The sequence below is a fragment of the Battus philenor genome, unplaced genomic scaffold (genome assembly GCF_028537555.1).
Source record: "Battus philenor isolate CCGP_79_NKW_IND1 unplaced genomic scaffold, ilBatPhil1.0.hap1 SCAF_13, whole genome shotgun sequence".
NCBI lineage: Eukaryota > Metazoa > Arthropoda > Insecta > Lepidoptera > Papilionidae > Battus > Battus philenor.
The window spans coordinates 12,080,483-12,100,277 of record NW_027181675.1 but is presented as its reverse complement, the minus strand read 5'-3'; the positions used below and the strand labels follow the sequence as shown (position 1 = coordinate 12,100,277).

General features: G+C 33.0%; 2 protein-coding genes across 2 annotated transcripts in view; both read left to right on the top strand.

Moving 5' to 3' along the window:
* Nucleotides 1-16,328, top strand: part of LOC137933153 (perilipin-4-like) — a 52,133-nt gene extending 35,805 nt beyond the window's left edge. Inside the window, exons 3-39 of the mRNA XM_068776962.1 lie at nucleotides 3,088-3,222; nucleotides 3,404-3,469; nucleotides 3,540-3,626; nucleotides 3,831-3,929; nucleotides 3,998-4,096; nucleotides 4,172-4,270; nucleotides 4,358-4,456; nucleotides 4,547-4,645; nucleotides 4,731-4,829; nucleotides 4,915-5,013; nucleotides 5,099-5,197; nucleotides 5,283-5,381; nucleotides 5,467-5,565; nucleotides 5,651-5,749; nucleotides 5,835-5,933; nucleotides 6,010-6,108; nucleotides 6,264-6,362; nucleotides 6,564-6,662; nucleotides 6,770-6,856; nucleotides 8,231-8,329; nucleotides 8,415-8,513; nucleotides 8,589-8,687; nucleotides 8,755-8,841; nucleotides 8,908-9,006; nucleotides 9,095-9,193; nucleotides 9,272-9,370; nucleotides 9,457-9,555; nucleotides 9,634-9,732; nucleotides 9,806-9,904; nucleotides 9,979-10,077; nucleotides 10,163-10,261; nucleotides 10,341-10,427; nucleotides 10,921-11,019; nucleotides 12,286-12,369; nucleotides 13,329-13,469; nucleotides 14,385-14,578; nucleotides 15,220-16,328. Coding sequence (XP_068633063.1) covers nucleotides 3,088-3,222; nucleotides 3,404-3,469; nucleotides 3,540-3,626; nucleotides 3,831-3,929; nucleotides 3,998-4,096; nucleotides 4,172-4,270; nucleotides 4,358-4,456; nucleotides 4,547-4,645; nucleotides 4,731-4,829; nucleotides 4,915-5,013; nucleotides 5,099-5,197; nucleotides 5,283-5,381; nucleotides 5,467-5,565; nucleotides 5,651-5,749; nucleotides 5,835-5,933; nucleotides 6,010-6,108; nucleotides 6,264-6,362; nucleotides 6,564-6,662; nucleotides 6,770-6,856; nucleotides 8,231-8,329; nucleotides 8,415-8,513; nucleotides 8,589-8,687; nucleotides 8,755-8,841; nucleotides 8,908-9,006; nucleotides 9,095-9,193; nucleotides 9,272-9,370; nucleotides 9,457-9,555; nucleotides 9,634-9,732; nucleotides 9,806-9,904; nucleotides 9,979-10,077; nucleotides 10,163-10,261; nucleotides 10,341-10,427; nucleotides 10,921-11,019; nucleotides 12,286-12,369; nucleotides 13,329-13,469; nucleotides 14,385-14,578; nucleotides 15,220-15,309 — 3,731 coding nt within the window. The 3' untranslated portion in view covers nucleotides 15,310-16,328. The remainder of the gene's footprint in view (nucleotides 1-3,087; nucleotides 3,223-3,403; nucleotides 3,470-3,539; nucleotides 3,627-3,830; nucleotides 3,930-3,997; nucleotides 4,097-4,171; nucleotides 4,271-4,357; nucleotides 4,457-4,546; nucleotides 4,646-4,730; nucleotides 4,830-4,914; nucleotides 5,014-5,098; nucleotides 5,198-5,282; nucleotides 5,382-5,466; nucleotides 5,566-5,650; nucleotides 5,750-5,834; nucleotides 5,934-6,009; nucleotides 6,109-6,263; nucleotides 6,363-6,563; nucleotides 6,663-6,769; nucleotides 6,857-8,230; nucleotides 8,330-8,414; nucleotides 8,514-8,588; nucleotides 8,688-8,754; nucleotides 8,842-8,907; nucleotides 9,007-9,094; nucleotides 9,194-9,271; nucleotides 9,371-9,456; nucleotides 9,556-9,633; nucleotides 9,733-9,805; nucleotides 9,905-9,978; nucleotides 10,078-10,162; nucleotides 10,262-10,340; nucleotides 10,428-10,920; nucleotides 11,020-12,285; nucleotides 12,370-13,328; nucleotides 13,470-14,384; nucleotides 14,579-15,219) is intronic.
* Nucleotides 16,329-17,689: 1,361 nt separating this feature from the next.
* mRpS18A (mitochondrial ribosomal protein S18A) lies at nucleotides 17,690-19,631 on the top strand. Its single transcript, XM_068777441.1, has 3 exons — nucleotides 17,690-17,833; nucleotides 17,914-18,210; nucleotides 19,444-19,631. Exons 1-3 carry the CDS (start codon nucleotides 17,731-17,733, stop codon nucleotides 19,584-19,586), a joined length of 543 nt encoding a protein of 180 aa, XP_068633542.1. The 5' UTR covers nucleotides 17,690-17,730; the 3' UTR covers nucleotides 19,587-19,631.
* The last annotated feature ends 164 nt before the right edge of the window (nucleotides 19,632-19,795 follow it).

Sequence of the window (19,795 nt, the reverse complement as noted above, 5' to 3'; positions counted from 1 at the left end):
AAGCTTTCTCAATAAACAAAATACTTAAGAAATTCGCGTTATTTATTATTATTATGCATTTCTCTAACCAATAGTTGTAGGGTTACACGGGATTCGAATACAAAACTTCACAAATGATCTACACATATATACACTTGCGTGTATATTGTAACGCGCTTTACAATATAGGTAAAAGAGTGTTGCAGTGAAATTATGATAAGAAATGATAAAAAATATTATGATAAAAATGAAAGTATAAGGTCGCTTTCGCTTCGCCATCAGCGACACCCATATCTGTCCTTCATACAATATAGTTCCATATCTGGTTAATTTCAAAGCACCACGCGTTCTTCAGCTTATTTATAAAGATTTCTTATTATCGTTTCATTTTATTTTTAAATTAATTGAAAATACCTTATTAAAACCTAAGTCTTATATACAAGACAGGAGTTTTCATCAACCAATGTACTCCGGACATTTTAGAGCTAAATATAACGATAAAAATATTAATAATTTAACAACATACAGCGTAAGAATCCGAACGTAGGTGTGTTCGAATGTGATACCCTAACAATACAACGACAGATGGAATTATATTTTTGAACTGCACAAATTACTATAGATGTCACTGCTACATATATATGACATACAATTATACGATTTTATTATAGCTGAAAATTTCTAAATAATTATAATAAACATGCACCTTTTTTATAAATTTATGCTATTACAGTTATTATGTCTAATAGACTATAATTCAAGGATACATTATTAAAAACCTAACGGAAAATTACGAAGTAGATTTACGTATAAACACAGGAAGTCAAGTGTGTACATTAAACCCACTATTAGTTGTGTTTATCTTTTACTATCCGGAACTAAAGATTACTTAATAAATAAAATAATAGAAATAATTATTGATACGAAATTAATATGTGGATAAACCTTGAATATTTGTAATTATCTGTGGCGGATTTTTGTTATTAAGAGTATCCGGGGTTGCTAGTATTCAGTAAGTTGTAGATTCGACGTTACAGCGTTAAAGGCGGAAAAAGTAGACTTCACTGTACTTTTAGGGGGAATGAAAAGTAATGTCGCTTTCTTAAGTTAATTCACACGACTACATTTTTAACAAGTTTTTATCTTAAGTAAGAAAATGACCAATATTTACAGTCTCTGTGTTTGGCACTAATCGGTGTAACATAACTCCTGAAGATGCCCCGTGGAGAGGTGAAATACGTGTTGAGTGATTTAACAGTGGTAGTTATGTAATTCGCATTGTTTGCCGCATGTGCATTTATCAACGGGCTGGCGAGCGGTGTACTTTGTTACACGACTACCACTGCATGTGCGGAAGTGGCTAAATATTGGTCCTTTTCTTACTTAGGGTGGACTTCCGCAAAATAACGCCTGATTCCATTAAAAAAAGTTTTTATTTTTAAACAGCGATATGTTAACCTTCGTTATCACCAGCCTTTTGCCTTCTAGTATACTAATTTTCAATGCTGGAGCGGTAAAAATCACTCGGTATTTTTTGTAAAATATGTCGACAGTAAAAACATTACTTTCCAGTCCCCCTAATAATTTTGATCCTTTTTTAGTAATTTCAAAGTATTGAGAATCTCTTCTTTAGATGACCCTATCTTTTTCAGATGACTCTGAACGCTTGAGACCGGTTGAAAGCGGTTAGGCTTCCAACCGGTCTAGCTGACAGGCTTATGTCAGCAGTAAGCTTACCATTTTCTTAGTTTCATCGTTTGTCATTTTGGCAGAAGTTCCATTATTTGATTGATCACAGGAGATTGATTTCCGCTATCATTGGAAGGTCAAGCGAAGAATCCGACTCGATTGGACTTCCAAACAGTGTCATTGTAATTACGATAATGACTAAATCATTTACGACGAACGCAGACTTAAACAATAATCGGAATTAACGACTTTATATCATTGGGGTCAGACAAATGTTAGCCCGACTAATTGATTAATGATCATTCTGAAACTAAATCTTACGAACTCTAATGTCATATAGCATTATCATATATCAGTTCATTGCTATAATTTTTGACATTATATCGAAGCTATGACTTGGATAAATTAAAGAATTCAGAACTCTGTTTAAATTTATTCTTGAAAGTGTGATGCGTATATATGTGTGTAAATTTATATCAATTTCACTACGTCATCATTTCAATTTCAACTGTAGGAAGTGTATTGTTGGAAATAGGTCTCTCCCATTTCCCAGCGTCTTTCAGCAAGCGTAACAAGGTCATCTGTTCATCGCGTTGGTAGACTTACTAAGCTGAGATTGCCTGTCTAATGTCTCAACTCTAGAACGTTAAGGCTCTAAGCAATAAAAATTGATATGGATAAAAGTTATAATAATAAAAGAAATTAATAATTATAAAGTAGAAAAGTTAAAAAGTATGGATATACAAAATGAAAATTATAATAAAACCGTTCAGGAGGAAATGATGAAGGAAAATTGGTGATGTATGAATGGTAATGGAAAGAAAAGAATAAAAGGTTACGTGAAGTAATTAAAAAGGACGAAAGAAAAGCGAACAAATAAAATTATTTGAAATGTACCTGCACACCAGTAACGAGGGATAATTAAAAAATTAGAAACCTTAAAGCCTAAAAGGTTATTTGCTCTGCGCGTTATGTCGTCTGCCCACTACAACTTCTACTGTTACTTTCCAATGTCTATGGATTTGATCTCTTAGAGCAAACCCATGCTCAGCCCTCTCCATGGTTCGTTGCTCTCATTCTTTGAGCTCATTCATTTATTTATGTTAGCAGTCCCCAAAGATAGTCTCAATAACAGGTCTTGGGCTCGGTGTCCATGAACTAAAATATTAAAGATTGAGATTAAATCAGCTATACAAATTCGTAGATCGATGCCTGTCAGGGAAATGTAGATTTATATCTACATCACTGAGTACATTCAGACATCTACAAATACACACTGGCCCCAGGCCTATGTCATTTCCTCTGTATCGTTTACTCGTAATAGAATCTAGTGTTTCATTAATAGCAACATCAAAAAAGTAGTACTGTATAGTATTTAAAGGTGTTCATCATAAGAATTTACTCCAATTTTCCCTACAGCCTCAAATGTCAAGCACTCTGCCATCGATGCGCTGGATAAGGAGCTTTCGAAGGTTTCACTCGCTGCCGGTGAAGCTGTTGATGCAGCCAACAAAGCAGTCGCTGACGGGAAGAAAGTCGTCGACACTACCAAAGGTATGTATATTCCCCTACCTCCTGAATACGTTTCAGAAATCAGCCGACCTGCGCAAGGTACAAATCGCAATGTAACACTTTAATGCACTAATTTCAATGATTTTCGTACACAAGCACATATTATATAATATATTTAGTTTATATTTTTGTTGCTTTATTCCGATTAATTTGCAATTTATAGACACACTAGCGGCGACAGTTGACAACACGAAAAAGGCAGCTGAATCCGTATACAACACTACGAAAGGTATGTGGATGTGATGGGTTGGTTATATTCCTACATCTTTACCTCAATTTTTGTTTTAAAAATCTTGTAGATACTATCAGTAGCACGGTTGAGGGTACTAAGAACTTAACGCAATCAGCTGTAGATACCGGGAAACACTATGTTGGAACCGCAAAAGGTAAAAGTTCTTTCCTATTACTAATATAACGCACTAACCTTGTGGATGAGTTTATAATATTAATTTCTTTTGTTAGAACAAATCGGATCCTAAGAGTTTTGGGTAAATATTTTGTCATATTAATTTATATTAGAATTATATTAATTATCTTAGATATTTATTGTATTAATGCATTTAATTATATGTATAAATATGTATTCATAGATACCGTAGCTAATGTAGCACAAAGTACAGTAGATACAGCACAGAAAACAGCTTACTCTGCGTTCGAAACTGGCAAATTGTATGCTACAAGCGCTAAAGGTACATTTCACTTATAATTCACATTCGTTCTATTTTACTTTTCTTTTATCTTTTATTTTTTGCTATAGATTCAGTGGCAAATACAATCAATACTACAGTAGATACGACACAAAAAACTGCCCAATCCGCACTAGAAACAGGAAAGTTGTATGCTTCAAGTGCAAAAGGTATAATTAGTAAGCTACGAAAAAATAACGAGATTATCTTTACTAAAGTATATTAAAAATCAAATCACGTTTTAGATACGGTAGCAAACACAGTTTACGGCACCGCTGATAAAACACAAAAAACAGCCTTGTCTGCTTTTGAAATAGGAAAATCTTATGCTGGTATTGCAAAAGGTATAGAAAAATTTTATTATTAAATTAATTACATTCAGTCTGATCTATAAATTTAGGGTTAAATCAATATATTGAATATAATTGTAGATACAGTTGCTAGCAACATTAATGCAGCTGTAGATACGACGCAAAGAACGGCTCAATCAGCGTGTGACACAGGAAAAACATATGCGACTCACGCACAAGGTAATTATTACGCAAACATACAAATTATTATTGGAAACAGTTTAAAGCTTCTGAAATATGATTCGGTTTAAATTATATGTATCAATATAGATACAGTAACAAGCAACATAGGCGCAGCCGTAGATACAACACAAAAAACTGCGCAGTCTGCATTTGATTTAGGAAAATCCTTTGCTACCAGTGCACAAGGTATTTGCTATAAGTTTATTGTAAATAATTATCTTCCTCTGCAATTTTAGTAGGTTTAAATTGACGATTGCATGTGTCATTATAGATACAGTAACAAGCAACATAGGCGCAGCCGTAGATACAACACAAAAAACTGCGCAGTCTGCATTTGGTTTAGGAAAATCCTTTGCTGCCAGTGCACAAGGTATTTGTTATAAGTTTATTGTAGATAATTATCTTCCTTTGCAATATTAGTAGGTTTATATTGACAATTGCATGTGTCATTATAGATACAGTAACAAGCAACATAGGCGCAGCCGTAGATACAACACAAAAAACTGCGCAGTCTGCATTTGGTTTAGGAAAATCCTTTGCTGCCAGTGCACAAGGTATTTGCTATAAGTTTATTGTAGATAATTATCTTCGTTTGCAATATTAGTAGGTTTATATTGACAATTGCATGTGTCATTATAGATACCGTAACAAGCAACATAGGCGCAGCCGTAGATACAACACAAAGAACTGCGCAGTCTGCTTTTGGTTTAGGAAAATCCTTTGCTGCCAGTGCACAAGGTGTTTGCTATAAGTTTATTGTAGATAATTATCTTCCTTTGCAATATTAGTAGGTTTAAATTGACAATTGCATGTGTCATTATAGATACAGTAACAAGCAACATAGGCGCAGCCGTAGATACAACACAAAAAACTGCGCAGTCTGCATTTGATTTAGGAAAATCCTTTGCTACCAGTGCACAAGGTATTTGCTATAAGTTTATTGTAAATAATTATCTTCCTCTGCAATTTTAGTAGGTTTAAATTGACGATTGCATGTGTCATTATAGATACAGTAACAAGCAACATAGGCGCAGCCGTAGATACAACACAAAAAACTGCGCAGTCTGCATTTGGTTTAGGAAAATCCTTTGCTGCCAGTGCACAAGGTATTTGTTATAAGTTTATTGTAGATAATTATCTTCCTTTGCAATATTAGTAGGTTTATATTGACAATTGCATGTGTCATTATAGATACAGTAACAAGCAACATAGGCGCAGCCGTAGATACAACACAAAAAACTGCGCAGTCTGCATTTGGTTTAGGAAAATCCTTTGCTGCCAGTGCACAAGGTATTTGCTATAAGTTTATTTCAAATAATTATCTTCTTCTGCACTATCAGTAGGTTTATATTGACAATTGCATGTGTCATTATAGATACAGTAACAACCAACATAGGCGCAGCCGTAGATACAACACAAAAAACTGCGCAGTCTGCATTTGATTTAGGAAAATCCTTTGCTGCCAGTGCACAAGGTATTGTTTTAGTACAAAATAAAATATCACACGTATTTAATCTTATGGGTGCGATAACGTAGTTTTGATCTTGTAGATAAGGTTACGGGTACAATTAATAATACTGCTGAAATGACACAAAAAACTGCGCAATCTGCTTTTGATGCAGGGAAAACATATGCTGCAAGTGCTAAAGGTAAATTCTATGGTTATTTTAATACTCAAATTCTTTAATGCAGTATATTAAAGAATACGAATACAAATTAATAATTAGTATACATTCAGTATAATAAGTGATAGTTATCAGACGTAAATTTTATTTTTCATGGGTTATTGTTTTTTTTTTAATAGATACCGTAGCTGATACGGTTAGTAACACTGTAGATGGTACAAAAAGCGCGGTATCCGCAGCCGTTGATACATCTAAATCCTATGTTGCTAGCGCAAAAGGTATTTGTATATGTAGAGAGTAATCTTTGGCTTTAAATGTATTTATATCACAAACCCCTTTTTATGTTATTAATAAACTATTACTAATTACGTAAAAGTATTTAAAAATACATTTCTTGTTTTTAATTTTGCTTAGTCCTGTTAATTAATAAATGTTTTGCGTATATAATATTTAATTAACATCCATTCATATGGCTTTAGACACATCACAAGTAGCATTGCAAAACACAATCGATGCTTCGACAACGTATGTTCACTCCATGTTTGATTTAGGAAGAGCTTATTTAGATAGCGCAAAAGGTAGAGTTATTGTTTTTTGCTATTGAACTGCTTGTTTGTTATATATCGAAGCTTTTATATATTTAAGCTTTTTATCTGAATTTATTACATGTATATGTACTTTGTAGATACGGTAGCCAGTACTGTAGATAACACTAAAAAGGCAGCTCAAAGCACAATTGAAACTGGAAAGTCTTATGTGGATTCGGCTAAAGGTAATTATGAAACATAAAAATTCTTTGGAGTTGTGTCTATTGGCTGAAACGACGACGACATTTGATAGACGCAATCGCAAGTAATGTAGAAATAACAAGAAAAGAGGAAAATTTTAATATAGACACAGACATTTATTATGCTGGAAGTGCATATTTAATAATAAATAATGGACGTCAAAATAATCTATATGAAAAGTTTCAAAATGACTATAGGAAGCGTTTAGAAATTTTACATCTGTAATAACGAGAATATCTAGTACTATACATTATGCGGATGCTAGTTGGTGCGTCCTCACATTTCAAGAGCCCTAATTCTTTTCCAAATTTAAATAAAAGATACAACTACCCTAATTTCATAGGTCTGGCAAATCCAACCCGTTTCCGGGGCCAACCTCCCGTCCCCCGCGCTGCGAACAGTGGCCGATCTGAAAATGGAATCCATATGCTTCCTTAGATTGCCGAGTAGTCTCCATACCAGAGTAGTTTCCATACCAACCCATACACACATTACAAACGTGTAGACCTGATGCTTTTGTGCAAACGTCATTGCACAGCTAAAATAAGTCTGTCCAATAAAAACAAAATATTAAAAGTTCACTGACCCTTCTGTTCCATGAACTCAATTTCGATGAAGCTGCAAAAGCCTTTCGGGCTAACAGGGAAAATATCTTCAGAATACGTCTAGCATAAGTAATAACTAAAACTACATTAAAGATATATGACGTCTAAGTAAAATAGGTACTATCCTCGTATTGGACATGTAATTGTAGGTAAATAACATTTGTTTATTAGTATTTTTGCTTAACTTAAATACTGTCGCAAGCACTACGAATAATCACTGTTGACGTCACTAAAAACATTACCTCATCAGCAGTCGACAAAAGCGATTCCCTTTTCATAACCGCTAAAGGTATATTATTCTTTAATATTTCGAACAAAATTGAGGTTCATCATGATTTCAGCCACAGAACGTCTACTGGTAGATATATGCTTTCCATCCATTCCATTTTTCATTAGGATCGCTTGGAAGCGACCAGAAATTAGGTTACTCAGCAATATATACATATAAACATTTTAAAGTATTTAATAAAACAACAAAGATCATGCGTATAATAATTGGCATATTAACAAATAATCGATATCACAAAACTTATCTGCTACCGTTATATATAAGGATGTTTCGTTTGTAGATAGAGCAAAATGTAAACTGATTACCTCAGTGTCTTAGATAATTAATCTGTATTTTACTATAGCTTATTTTGTATTCTTTTAGTGTTGTTACCATTCTTATGACCCAATCTCTTCTAGAAGTAAAAGTGTAGTGCTTAATTTTTATACTAGATTCGTATTTTACAAGCTTTTTTATTTTTATAGACACAGTAGTAAACACAGTTAACAGCACAGTAGATACGACTAAAAATGTTGCTGCATCAGCAGTAGATAAAAGTGCTGCGTTCGTTGGAAGCGCTAAAGGTATTATAAAACGTAATATGATAGTGTATGTATTATATTTACATAAACGCTTATATTTATTTGTTTTATTTTTTTTTTGTTATAGACACGCTAGTAAATACAGTTAGTAGCACAGTAGATACAACTAAAAACGTTGCTGCCTCTGCTGTAGATAAAAGTGCTGCGTTTGTTGGAAGTGCCAAAGGTATAATAATAAACGTGAACTATTAATGTATGTATTAAGATATATGCTAATTTTTATTCTTTTTTTATATTATAGACACAGTAGTAAACACAGTTAGCAGCACAGTAGATACTACTAAAAACTTAGCTGCATCTGCAGTAGACAAAGGTGTAGCAATTGTAGGAAGTGCTAAAGGTAAATTAAAACCACGTGAAATATAATTTAAAAAGTTCCGATTAAGCAATAATTTTTTTTCTTATAGACACAGTAGTAAGCACAGTAGATACTACCAAAAACGTTGCTGCATCTGCTGTAGATAAAGGTGCAGCAATTGTAGGAGGTGCTAAAGGTAATATCAGTATAAAATTACATTAAATAATTAACGCTTTATCTCATTATTTGTTTCGCCTTGTAGATACCGTAGTTAATACAGTGAGCAACACAGTAGATACCGCTAAGAATGTTGCTGCATCTGCAGTAGACAAAGGTACAGCAATTGTAGGAAGCGCTAAAGGTAATTAAAAAGCAACTTAGAATTTGAATATAAAAGAATTCTGATAAGTAATATCTTTTAAGTAATATCTTATTTATTCTTCTTGTAGACACAGTTGTTAGCACTGTTAATAGTACAGTAGATACGACAAAGAACGTAGCTTCATCTGCAGTAAACAAAGGTACAGCAATTGTAGGAGGTGTTAAAGGTAATAAAAGAGCCACGGCTTAATATTCCTTTTTTATGTGCATAGTGTTTTTTATTTAATTTCTATTTGTTCTTGTAGACACGGTAGTTAATACAGTTCACAATACAGTAGATACGACTAAAAACGTAGCAGCAACTGCAGTAGACAAGGGTACCGCAATTGTGGGAGGTGTTAAAGGTAATTTTTTTTAAAAACGTGCTGTTTTAAAATTTATTATTGGGCGATTTTTACTTAGCAAATCATACTTTTATTTATTCTCATAGACACAGTTGTCAGCACCGTTAACAGCACAGTAGATACGACTAGAAACGTAGCGTCATCTGCAGTAGACAAGGGTACAGCAATTGTAGGGGGTGTTAAAGGTAATAAAAGAGGCACGGCTTAATATTCCGTTTTTATGTGCATAGTGTTTTTTATTTAATTTCTATTTGTTCTTGTAGACACGGTAGTTAATACAGTTCACAATACAGTAGATACGACTAAAAACGTAGCAGCAACTGCAGTAGACAAGGGTACCGCAATAGTGGGAGGTGTTAAAGGTAATATAATAGGCACGGTTTAATATTTCATATTTATGTACATAGTTTTTTTAATTTCTGTTTGTTCTTGTAGACACAGTAGTTAACACAGTAGCAGGCACAGTAGACACAACTAAAAACATTGCTGCATCTGCGGTAGATAAAAGTACAGAGTTCGTTGGAAATGCCAAAGGTATTATTATTAAAAGCACTTAAAGTTATATTCTACTTATTATTGTATATACTTATTTTATATTTTTTTTGTAGACACCGTTGTAAGTACAGTTAGCAACACAGTAGATACGACTAAAAACGTAGCTGCATCTGCAGTAGGTAAAGGTGCTGCGGTTGTAGGAAGTGCTAAAGGTAATATCATAGGCATAGTCTATTTAAATATTTTCTCATTTATATTATACTTATATTTTTGTTTTTTTATTATTATTATTTTTAGACACAATAGTAGACACAATTAGCAGCACAGTAGATACGACTAAAAACTTTGCTGCAACTGCAGTAGACAAAAGTGCAGTAATTGTAGGAAATGCAAAAGGTACAAAACAGAACTCTGATATTGATTTTATATTGTTGTTTTGTTTAGGTACATTTTTTAATTAAAACTTTTTCTTTAGATACTGTAGCAAGCACAATTGATACAACCAAAGGATTTACTGCGTCTGCAGTTGATAAAGGAGTATCCATTGTTGGTAACACTAGAGGTAAATGTGGAGATTGCACCTAAAAATTCTTTTTTAACGAAATATTAATACAGTTTGATATTGTTTCTGTAGTCAAATAGCCAAAAAAATTCAAAATTGAATTTTAATAACACAATAAGCTAACACGTTCAAACTTGATAGGTGTATAATTATATTGTTTTTTCTTTATTTTATCATTTTTGTATAACTCCTAAATTCTGTTTCAACAATTTTAAGTATTTTTAAGAGTTATTAGCGATAAAAGAGCCAAAAAATTAATTGCACTTCCACATCAAGGATATTATAAAAGTGACCAGAATAAAAAAGTCCGTCTGAGTTTGTTGTGAGTTTTCTCAGACTACCTCGCGTTTGAAGTTTATATATTTTATTTTGGCATTCTCCTTATAACCTAAGCACGTTGCTATCGTAAATGATCCTATGTGGATGGTAAAATTAATCAACAATTCTTCAAGTACAACTATACTATCTGACCTAGGAAAATTATTTATTATAGATACTCTATCGAGCACGGTTAGTGATACTTTAGATACGACAAAAGGTGTAGCAAGCTCTGTTGTAGACAAAGGCTCATCTCTCCTTGTAGGCTGTAAAGGTATACATTTTTAAATTACTGTTTTTTCTTTTCCTTTTTTGTCGCTTTTTTTCAATTTGCATATTCTTTGTTTATATTGTATGTATGTTCTTTTGTGTATGTGGTTGCACGGGTTTTGCCAAGTTTATATTGTAATGCTTAAAACTTTTTGCTTTGCTAACATTGTGGTTGGATTTGTTAAGATATTGTGAAGCGGAAATCGGAAACTGAATGCCGAACCACGTAAAATAGCGTCAAAGGTACAGTTTTATATTTTTACTTCTTCTTCTTCTATGCTGTTTTGTTTTGTATATAGATTTAGAATTCGGGTTATCAATGATTGGATTAATAAAGATTTCCATAACATCCCGGAACTCTGGTATAACGGTGAAAGGTAACTGGTATTATTTTTCTAGTTCAGGTGCCTGTTCTGGCGTTTACTTTCTAAATGACAGTCGACAATTTTTAGCCACCGGAAGAAGGAAAATTCATGTTATGATACCACGTTATAACAGGGGTGGCCAAGCCGTTGTTCGAAATTTGAAATTTTTCACGAGCCGCAATTTAATATGCATTTTAAACACGCAAATGAATACTTTCATTACAAAAACAATATTTATTAAAATTATATGACAAAAATACAAAATATACATATTGAAGTTAGATACACTATCACACGTATATAACACTCCTAATAATACTTAAGATGCCGGTTAGTTAATTACGATCGGTGTTTGGATTTCGCTAATTTTATGGTGCAATAATATTAATTATAATTCACACCAGTAATTTGTTTTGATTTCCGAGAACATAGACTATATAAATTTAAAAATTGAAAGAATTCGACAAACAATCGGAACTAAATATAATCGTTGAAAAGTCGCATGTGGCTAGCGGGCCGTAGTTTGGCCACCCCTGCGTTATAAGGACCAAAAACCAAAAATCTCTGCATCATAATTTAAATTACCATTTAATTACGAATACAGAGATTAGTAGTATACCCTAAAAAATATATTTTCAGAATAAAAAAAACTTTTTCAGTTTTTTAAATTCTAGTTAATACATATTAAATTAAATAAAGATTATACTGTCAGAAATCTGTTGCATTCCAATAAAAAAAAATATGTAACGTATTTCAGTGTTTACTTTATAGGTTTTGAAGGTTTTCGCTGACAAATAAGCATTACATATGGTTTTCATGTTTGTGTTTGAGGTTTTATTTTATTATTGTAAATTTTCATTTCTTGTATTGACTAATTGATTTATTATTTATAAATGTATTTGTAGATCTTCTTCGAGGCGAAATAGAATCGGAGAAAAAATATAATGCGTCATTAGCTCAAAGCGACATTGATGATGAAGAATTAGCTGGTATTCGGATGAATTGAGTGATGCAAAATAATATCTAACTATGCTGTGTTTATTGTTTAGCTGTTTTAACTTTATCAACTAATTTAAAACAGGATCAATCTATGATAGGCAGAGATCGGTGATCGGAAGTATATTTTCCTTATGTTTGCTTAATATGGAAACCACTTTTATATGGACAAAATCTCAATTAAACCGTCTTCAGCTAGATATAGGCCTCCCCTAAATATTTCACAATAATACCGGATGAACGCGACCCGTATCCAGCGCTTTCGACAAGGTCCCTTGACCATCCTCTCGGTGGAAGTCCACACCTGTTTTTGTAAGTTCTTGGCCCTCCCATTCCTCCTTAAGGCGTTGGTGGCTATGTATTATCTCATACAGCGCGTCTGACCATTGCCAAATAGGCTTATAAATCTGCTGGGCCATATCTGTTACTTCTTTTGGATCACGTCATCCTTGACTCGATTTCGTAGAGAAATCTCTAACATAGCCCTCTCCATCGCTCGTGTAACGACCATGAGCTTACTAATGAGGATTACACTTCGATGTCATAAATCATCACTGATAACACATTTTTGTATCGAAATAATATTTAATCTTCATATCTGATATTTCAGTTTTGAAAAAAATTAATTCAGAAGCAGGTATTTTATAGACAAATATCAATAATAATATTAATCTTTAACAAAATATTCTCAACAATTTATCCAACTAGCTGTAAATACTCAAATTTTTACATTTTTATGAATAGCAAGTTTAAGAAGCCGCCTCCATAATTTCCTAGCTTAAATTCACTAGGCAAATATGCATTAGATTCTTCGATCTCTGTCAATAGGAAAAGAAATAACGTTGGGTCATGTAGTTTTTCAATTAATAATCACAAGTTTTGTAGAATGTTATTGCTGTATTCTTGAAAAGTTTGTTGTGTATATATTTTAACGATATATTTTGTTTGGCAGATACCATCAACACCACCGTAGATACAACGAAGAAGGCTGCAGAAGAGGCGAAGGAGAAGGCCAGGTTGGCTGCAGAAGAGGCGAAGGAGAAGGCCAGGTTGGCTGCTGAAGCGGCTAAAGAAGAAGCCAAACGAGCTGCCAGTAAGTAATGATACAATAAAACAAAAAAAAATGATTCTTAATGAATCTTTCTTTGATCCGCGAAGTTTCTTTCGTCCCTTCTTAGGTATAAAACATTTCATTTGAACAAGCGGTATAATTAACACGGCATCAATAAGAGATATAATTCATTGTATAGCAAAAAAAAAATTATAATAAGTAATTTTTTGAGTTATCAATCTCTCAATAAGAGTCGGAAATCTGGATGTTCCTACCTCTGAGGTCAGGACAAAGTTATGTGGGATTCCTTCTCATTAAATCCGCTCAGTGCTTACCCACATAGTAGATTTTTCTGGTAATATGGTTCCTGGTCTCGAGTGGCGACCACGAGTTGGCAGACGCGGCGTGGGCACACCCCATTATGGTGGACCGATGACATAGTTAATGTCGCAGGATGTCGCTTAGGGGAAGATCTATGTCTCGTGGTAGGTCTCTTCTCTTGAAGTGCCTCTCCAACTAGTGGAGGTTGGCTATCAGCTTCCTGCTCTCTTCTTTATTTTTGGTTCTGCGTAATAGCTCAGCAGCGCTGGCGATTCTAGTCCACTCTCTAATGTTACGAAGCCGCGACTTCTTTCTCCTACCAACCTTCCTTTTACCAGCGACCTTTCCCATCATGATAAGTTGAAGGAGATTGTATCGTTGGTGTCGTGGTAGGTGTTTATCCGTAAAAGAGAAGATCACATAAAAAAACTAGACCGACTTTGGACTCCCGATTCGTTGCATGACTTAGACAAGTTGTCATTTCAGCCCATAGACGCCCACTGCAAGGCATAAGCCTCGTCCAAAGATATCTATGGGAGGATATACCATATTCGTCACGCTTGGCAAACGGGTTGGCATCTTTCGCCATCACAAGTGAAACGGTCTGAATGAAATGAATTGATCTGATGTTGACAGACGCTGCCGTAGAGGAGTCTAAGAAGGCGGCTGAGAAAGCTGCAGCAGACGCAAGCAACGCCGTCCACAGCACCGTGGACAGCACACTGAAGCGAGTCGAGGACGCCGCTGACCAGGGTCTGAAGAATGCAAGCCAAGTGGTTGACGCCAAGATCAAGGACGCTGATAAATTCCTCAGCGAGAAGCGCGATGCGGTAAATTCTTTTACCTTCTTAGCCTTAAGTGTGTCTAGTAAATTGAGATTTCACTGATGGTGCAGAAAGGTAAAAAAAAATAGTTTTTACCAATGTACATTGGTCTAGCATAAAGCTTTCTGAATTTGTTAAATGTATCCCAATTGATATTAAACTCTCCATACCAGGTATTTTTTAAATAGATGGAAAAGCTTTTTAAGGGGTGAATGTTATCAATCTGAAATATTTTATGTTTATTCTTTTTTTTTTCTATTGGAAAGCGTCAGGTGTATTACAGATAGTAAATAATCATTAATTTTAATATTTAATTTTTAAGTCTTTTTAAGCATTACTGAATTTAATATATTTTAGTTCACAGGATGCATTGATTGATCAATTGATAAGACAGGATACGATAAGGGACAGCAAATGAGATTTAAAGCTGTTACACCTGTAAACAATAACCTCGTGTAGCACCTATTCCTAACTGTGTTACACTACGAATTGAATTAAAAATTTAAATATTGTCGTTTTATCTAACATTTTTCTTCTTGACTGTACCTCTATGAAGACATTGCGTTTGAAATCTTGTCAAAACAATGTTCCGCCTTGGTAGAGTCAGTTGTAGAATTTAGTTCACTAACCTGTTTTCGTATTTCTAGCTGGTATCAAACTTCGCTACAGCTGCACACGATGGCGCAGAGGGCGCAGCTGGGCTGCTCAGCAAAGGCCTGGCCACTTTCCCCAAATAAACTTCTGTATTCACTTCAATATTTCACATAAAACTCATCCGGGAAACTGACAGATAACTTTGTAAATAATGTATCGTATGTATATTAAACAAATTGTATATAATATATAAAACAGATGCATAATAAAATTATACATTTATAAATATGTTATTATATTATAAAATTTTAACACTCGAAAATATTGTGTGTATAATAATTATAAATAGTATTTATGTATACAAAAAAAAACTGTTAGGTTTCCCAATTCATTTATTTATTGTTTATGCACTTTTTGTGGTTGCTGAACTGTTGGTACAATTATTATATATTTTTATTCTTACGTACAAAATATAATTAAGTATTATTTTGTACGTATATATCGATTAGTTGTAAGATTTATTTCAATGCAAAAAAAATTTTAATCCTTATTGTCAAAAATCCCTTATTTTACTCTTGTAGATGTAAATAAGTTATTTTAAGTGTTTTTACTTATTATTTTTATTGCATTTCGAATGCATTTTTGCTCGCTATTCGTTTTTGCAATAAACATGCTTTAGGTTATACCGTCCGTAAAAACGCCCGTAAATATAAAAACAAACATAATATAGAAAGTGATATTGCTTTTATATCTATTATAAACATAGCTTTAAGAGAAAATAGACGAACTGTAAAGAATCTGTAAAAACAACTGAATTTTAAATTTAGAAAACGTCCGGCTTGGCTTCATGGTCTAAAGTTCTTTGTCTTAAGAAAAAAAATACTGCTTAGCGGTGAATTATTTTTATATTTTGTGATATGATAAAGATATAAAATAGTTATTATAAAAAAATATGTATTAACTATTGAGAAACTGCATCTGCAAGTTATATTTTTTCACAATAGATTAAATAATATCGAAATATCTTAAAGAAACCCCCCTCCCCCACATTTTATTACAAATAGTTGTACTTGATGTTGTAATAGCGCATTCGTTCGTTGCATATATGGCTATTTTTAACTTCAGTGTCATAACTTTTATTTAATAAATGTATTGTCATCTATATTAGTGTTTTTTTTTCATACCTTAAATATATGACATGTTGATATTATCACTTAAATTACTGGATGCTGCTGTATATGAACCATGTTTTACGGGTGATGACTTTCAGCTTCAGAATGTTGGCTCACAATTAGGATCTCATTGACAAGATTACAGTCGATCCATATAGAAGGCTTTATTAGAAAATTATTTATGAGAATGAGGAATGAGGAGATATGTAGACTACAGAAAGTAACCCACACAATAGATAGGCAAGTAGAAATAACAGTGGGCAGGTCACTTAGAACAGTTACACTTTAGAACCTGGAGTAAGTATAAAGATAGATTAAAAAGGCAAAGTCATAAAATCCGAAAGACTTCACTGTAGTGTGGAAATCAGCTAAGAAGAAGAAAAATGTGAAAATAAAGATTGACCTAAATACTTAATTATAAGAATTTAGAATAGACTAAAATAATAATATAAGGAAATTGAGTAAAGCCAAAAAGCGGACAGATTACGAAAAAATATAAGAAAATAGAATAAGTAATAATTTGAACAAAAATCTATCCGTTTTTTTTTAAAAAGTAACTGTAAAGTTTAGAAGGCGAAAGAAAACAAGCAGGATGTCTTATTTGAAATTTTTGGAAGAGGCCCTTATTATTGGACGCCAAAGACTGAAATGAATGATTTATGAACCAAATCCATCAAGAAAATTTGGGTTTCTCCTTTCTAAAGACCGAAGCACATTTTTGACGTTAATTGCGGTACTAGTCGTTAGAGTTTAAAGTTCGCCAAATAACTTGACGTTGGCTACAGAAGGCAGTCATTCAATCAATCAGCCAGATTGCATACCTTCCCTACTGACAAGACTGGTCTACGTGTTTTTTTTTTTGGATCCACCAACGACATCTACAAAAATATAATATGTCATAAAACCAAGAACAACGAGTACCATATTTATAAATCGGTATCAATATAAACTCTATTATAAATTAAGAAGTAAATCAAAATGTAAGAGTCAGTACATTAAAGTAAATCCTATTCTCTGATTACTAATAAATACATAATGAAATTGGATTTGATAACAATTCGCGATTCAGCCGTAGTACGGTTTTCTCAAGCGTCTTCGAATTGGAATGTTAAAGTGAGTGCAACCACTAATTTTTGTCCAACGATCCGTGAGATGATTTCACGATTATTTATTGTTATTAAATGACTAAAAAAAGTTGCAATAATCATACAAAAATTATATTTTGATTTTAAACGAATAATCATTTAATATTTAGTCGGATCATTGACAATTTCTACACGTAATATTAAGTCATGAACGTTACGTTGTTGTTTGACGTTTGTGCTAATTGTGATTTACTGTCAGTGTTTCATCTTTGAAGTTGATATGTAGTTGGTATTTGTAATTTTCAAAATGGCATTTCTAGTTCGTGCTGGTTTTAATATTGCTAAAAATTCTGTAATTTCAACATCTATTCGTGCTTTTTCCACTACAAAGCAGTTAAATTTAAAAGAAAGTAAGACATGATTAATAATAAGGATAATTTCCTTACATAACCTTAAATGTTCTATTTAATGCTATGAATATATCTTTTAGTTCGAGAGCACCTTGAGGGTTCGACGTTAACAGTAGAAGGTGTAACGGTTCCTTCGCCGCGAACGAATTTACTTGTCCGAGCAGAAAATCTAGCGGGATATGAGCCTGTTGATGAAAGCGCAGAAAAGAAGCCATGTTATATGTGCGCCTTAGGACTAGACGTGAAGCACACAGACGTGCTTATTTTAAGCCAGTTTGTAAGGAGCGATGGCTGTATGTTGCCCCGGCGAATCACTGGGCTTTGTAGGCGGCAACAGAAAAAGATGGGTAAACTCGTTACAATGGCTCAAAAAGCAGGTGAGAGTTTTAAAGTTTATATCCTGTATCCTTTCGCTTAATACTATGTAAAACTAGCAAGCTTTTCTGCTTAGATACTGTGTAGGCAAGAACTGTAACATGGCTGCCTTTATCATATTTATGTTTTTATTCTGTATAAATGTAACTATTTTTTTTGTTTGAAAAGTCTTTCACTTGTGTAATTGAAGGCTTATAGAAAACATTGTTATTCATTGTTAAGTGATAATTATAAATGTAAGGTTCTCAAGTTTGATAGCAGATTTAAGGATACTATCATAGTGTTGAACTTTAGAATTATGAGTGCCAAGCCAATCCCATAGTAGGGAGAAGGACTGCATACAGTCTTCAGGGCTAATAAACCTATTAGCTTGTTCAAGAAGGCCTTCTTCATCATCCAGACTCTTCTCCCTACCTTTTATACTACCATGGATTATAGAGAGATTTCAGTGTTATACCGCTTGTTCCAACATCTGCTGCTCGCAAATACTTGATAAAATGATTACTAGTCATTTATTTTAGTTTGTTTGATAGATGTGAAATGAAAATATTCATTTTCTTAAAACTAATAGATAAACATTTAACACTACAATTAACACAACAGCACATATAGGTATGCCTTACAGAATTATCGGGCTAATATTTTATGTAGGATAATATATACTTTTACATATTTTTACTAATAAATTCGTTATGAAAATAAGTTTAAAATAATAAGTGCAATAAATAACAAACTGTGTCAAATGCCCGGAAAATTATTACAGAGCAGTGAAAGGAAAAACGGAAACACTATTTTGATGTCATTGCTCCAAGATAACTATGTGTAGTGGGAAGCATGGATATAATATGAGGAATGTGTCACTCAAATTTACACATTCCTGAATTTCATGACCGATATGTATTTATTATATGACTATCAAATGATAATTTGTTTATAAAATCTCTATAACTTGAAGTCTTTAAGCCAGGCATGAGCAAACATCAACTCAATTCTGGAATAGTAAGTCTGATTGGTGAAGGTATTATATGTATGCCACATAGGCATTGCACAGAGTCCTTCCTAAACTTGCTACATAGATTATAAGTTTGAGGCATTTCACCCCTCTCCTTTCAACACAATGGACTTAGTACTTCTTGGGTGAATTCTTGGAGTGCTAAATAACTTTTTCCTGTGTTATTTTTATTTAATCATTAAAATTTTGTATAATTAATTTATAAAATTTTTATGTATTACAGGACTTATGATTAATCTTACTCCAGCTAATTGTAATAAGGATCCGAAAAAGAGAAGACTGTACAAAAAGTTCAACACATACTTTGATGAGAAAACTATATTTATGTGGAGGATTCCAAAGCCCACTGATAGATTCAAACGATGATTCATTTAATAATTTTTAATGTAAATAAATAGTAGAATGATAGAATTAGTTTTTTTTCATCCTGTCATTGCATTGTGTAAGATATAATTTTTTTGTTAAAAGATTTTATAATTGACAGCAAATGAGCTATATATTAAAGCTTTCTTCCTTTAAAACTTTTACACCTATAACCAATCAGTCTATTTTGCTAATTACTTGTAATGTTTTAA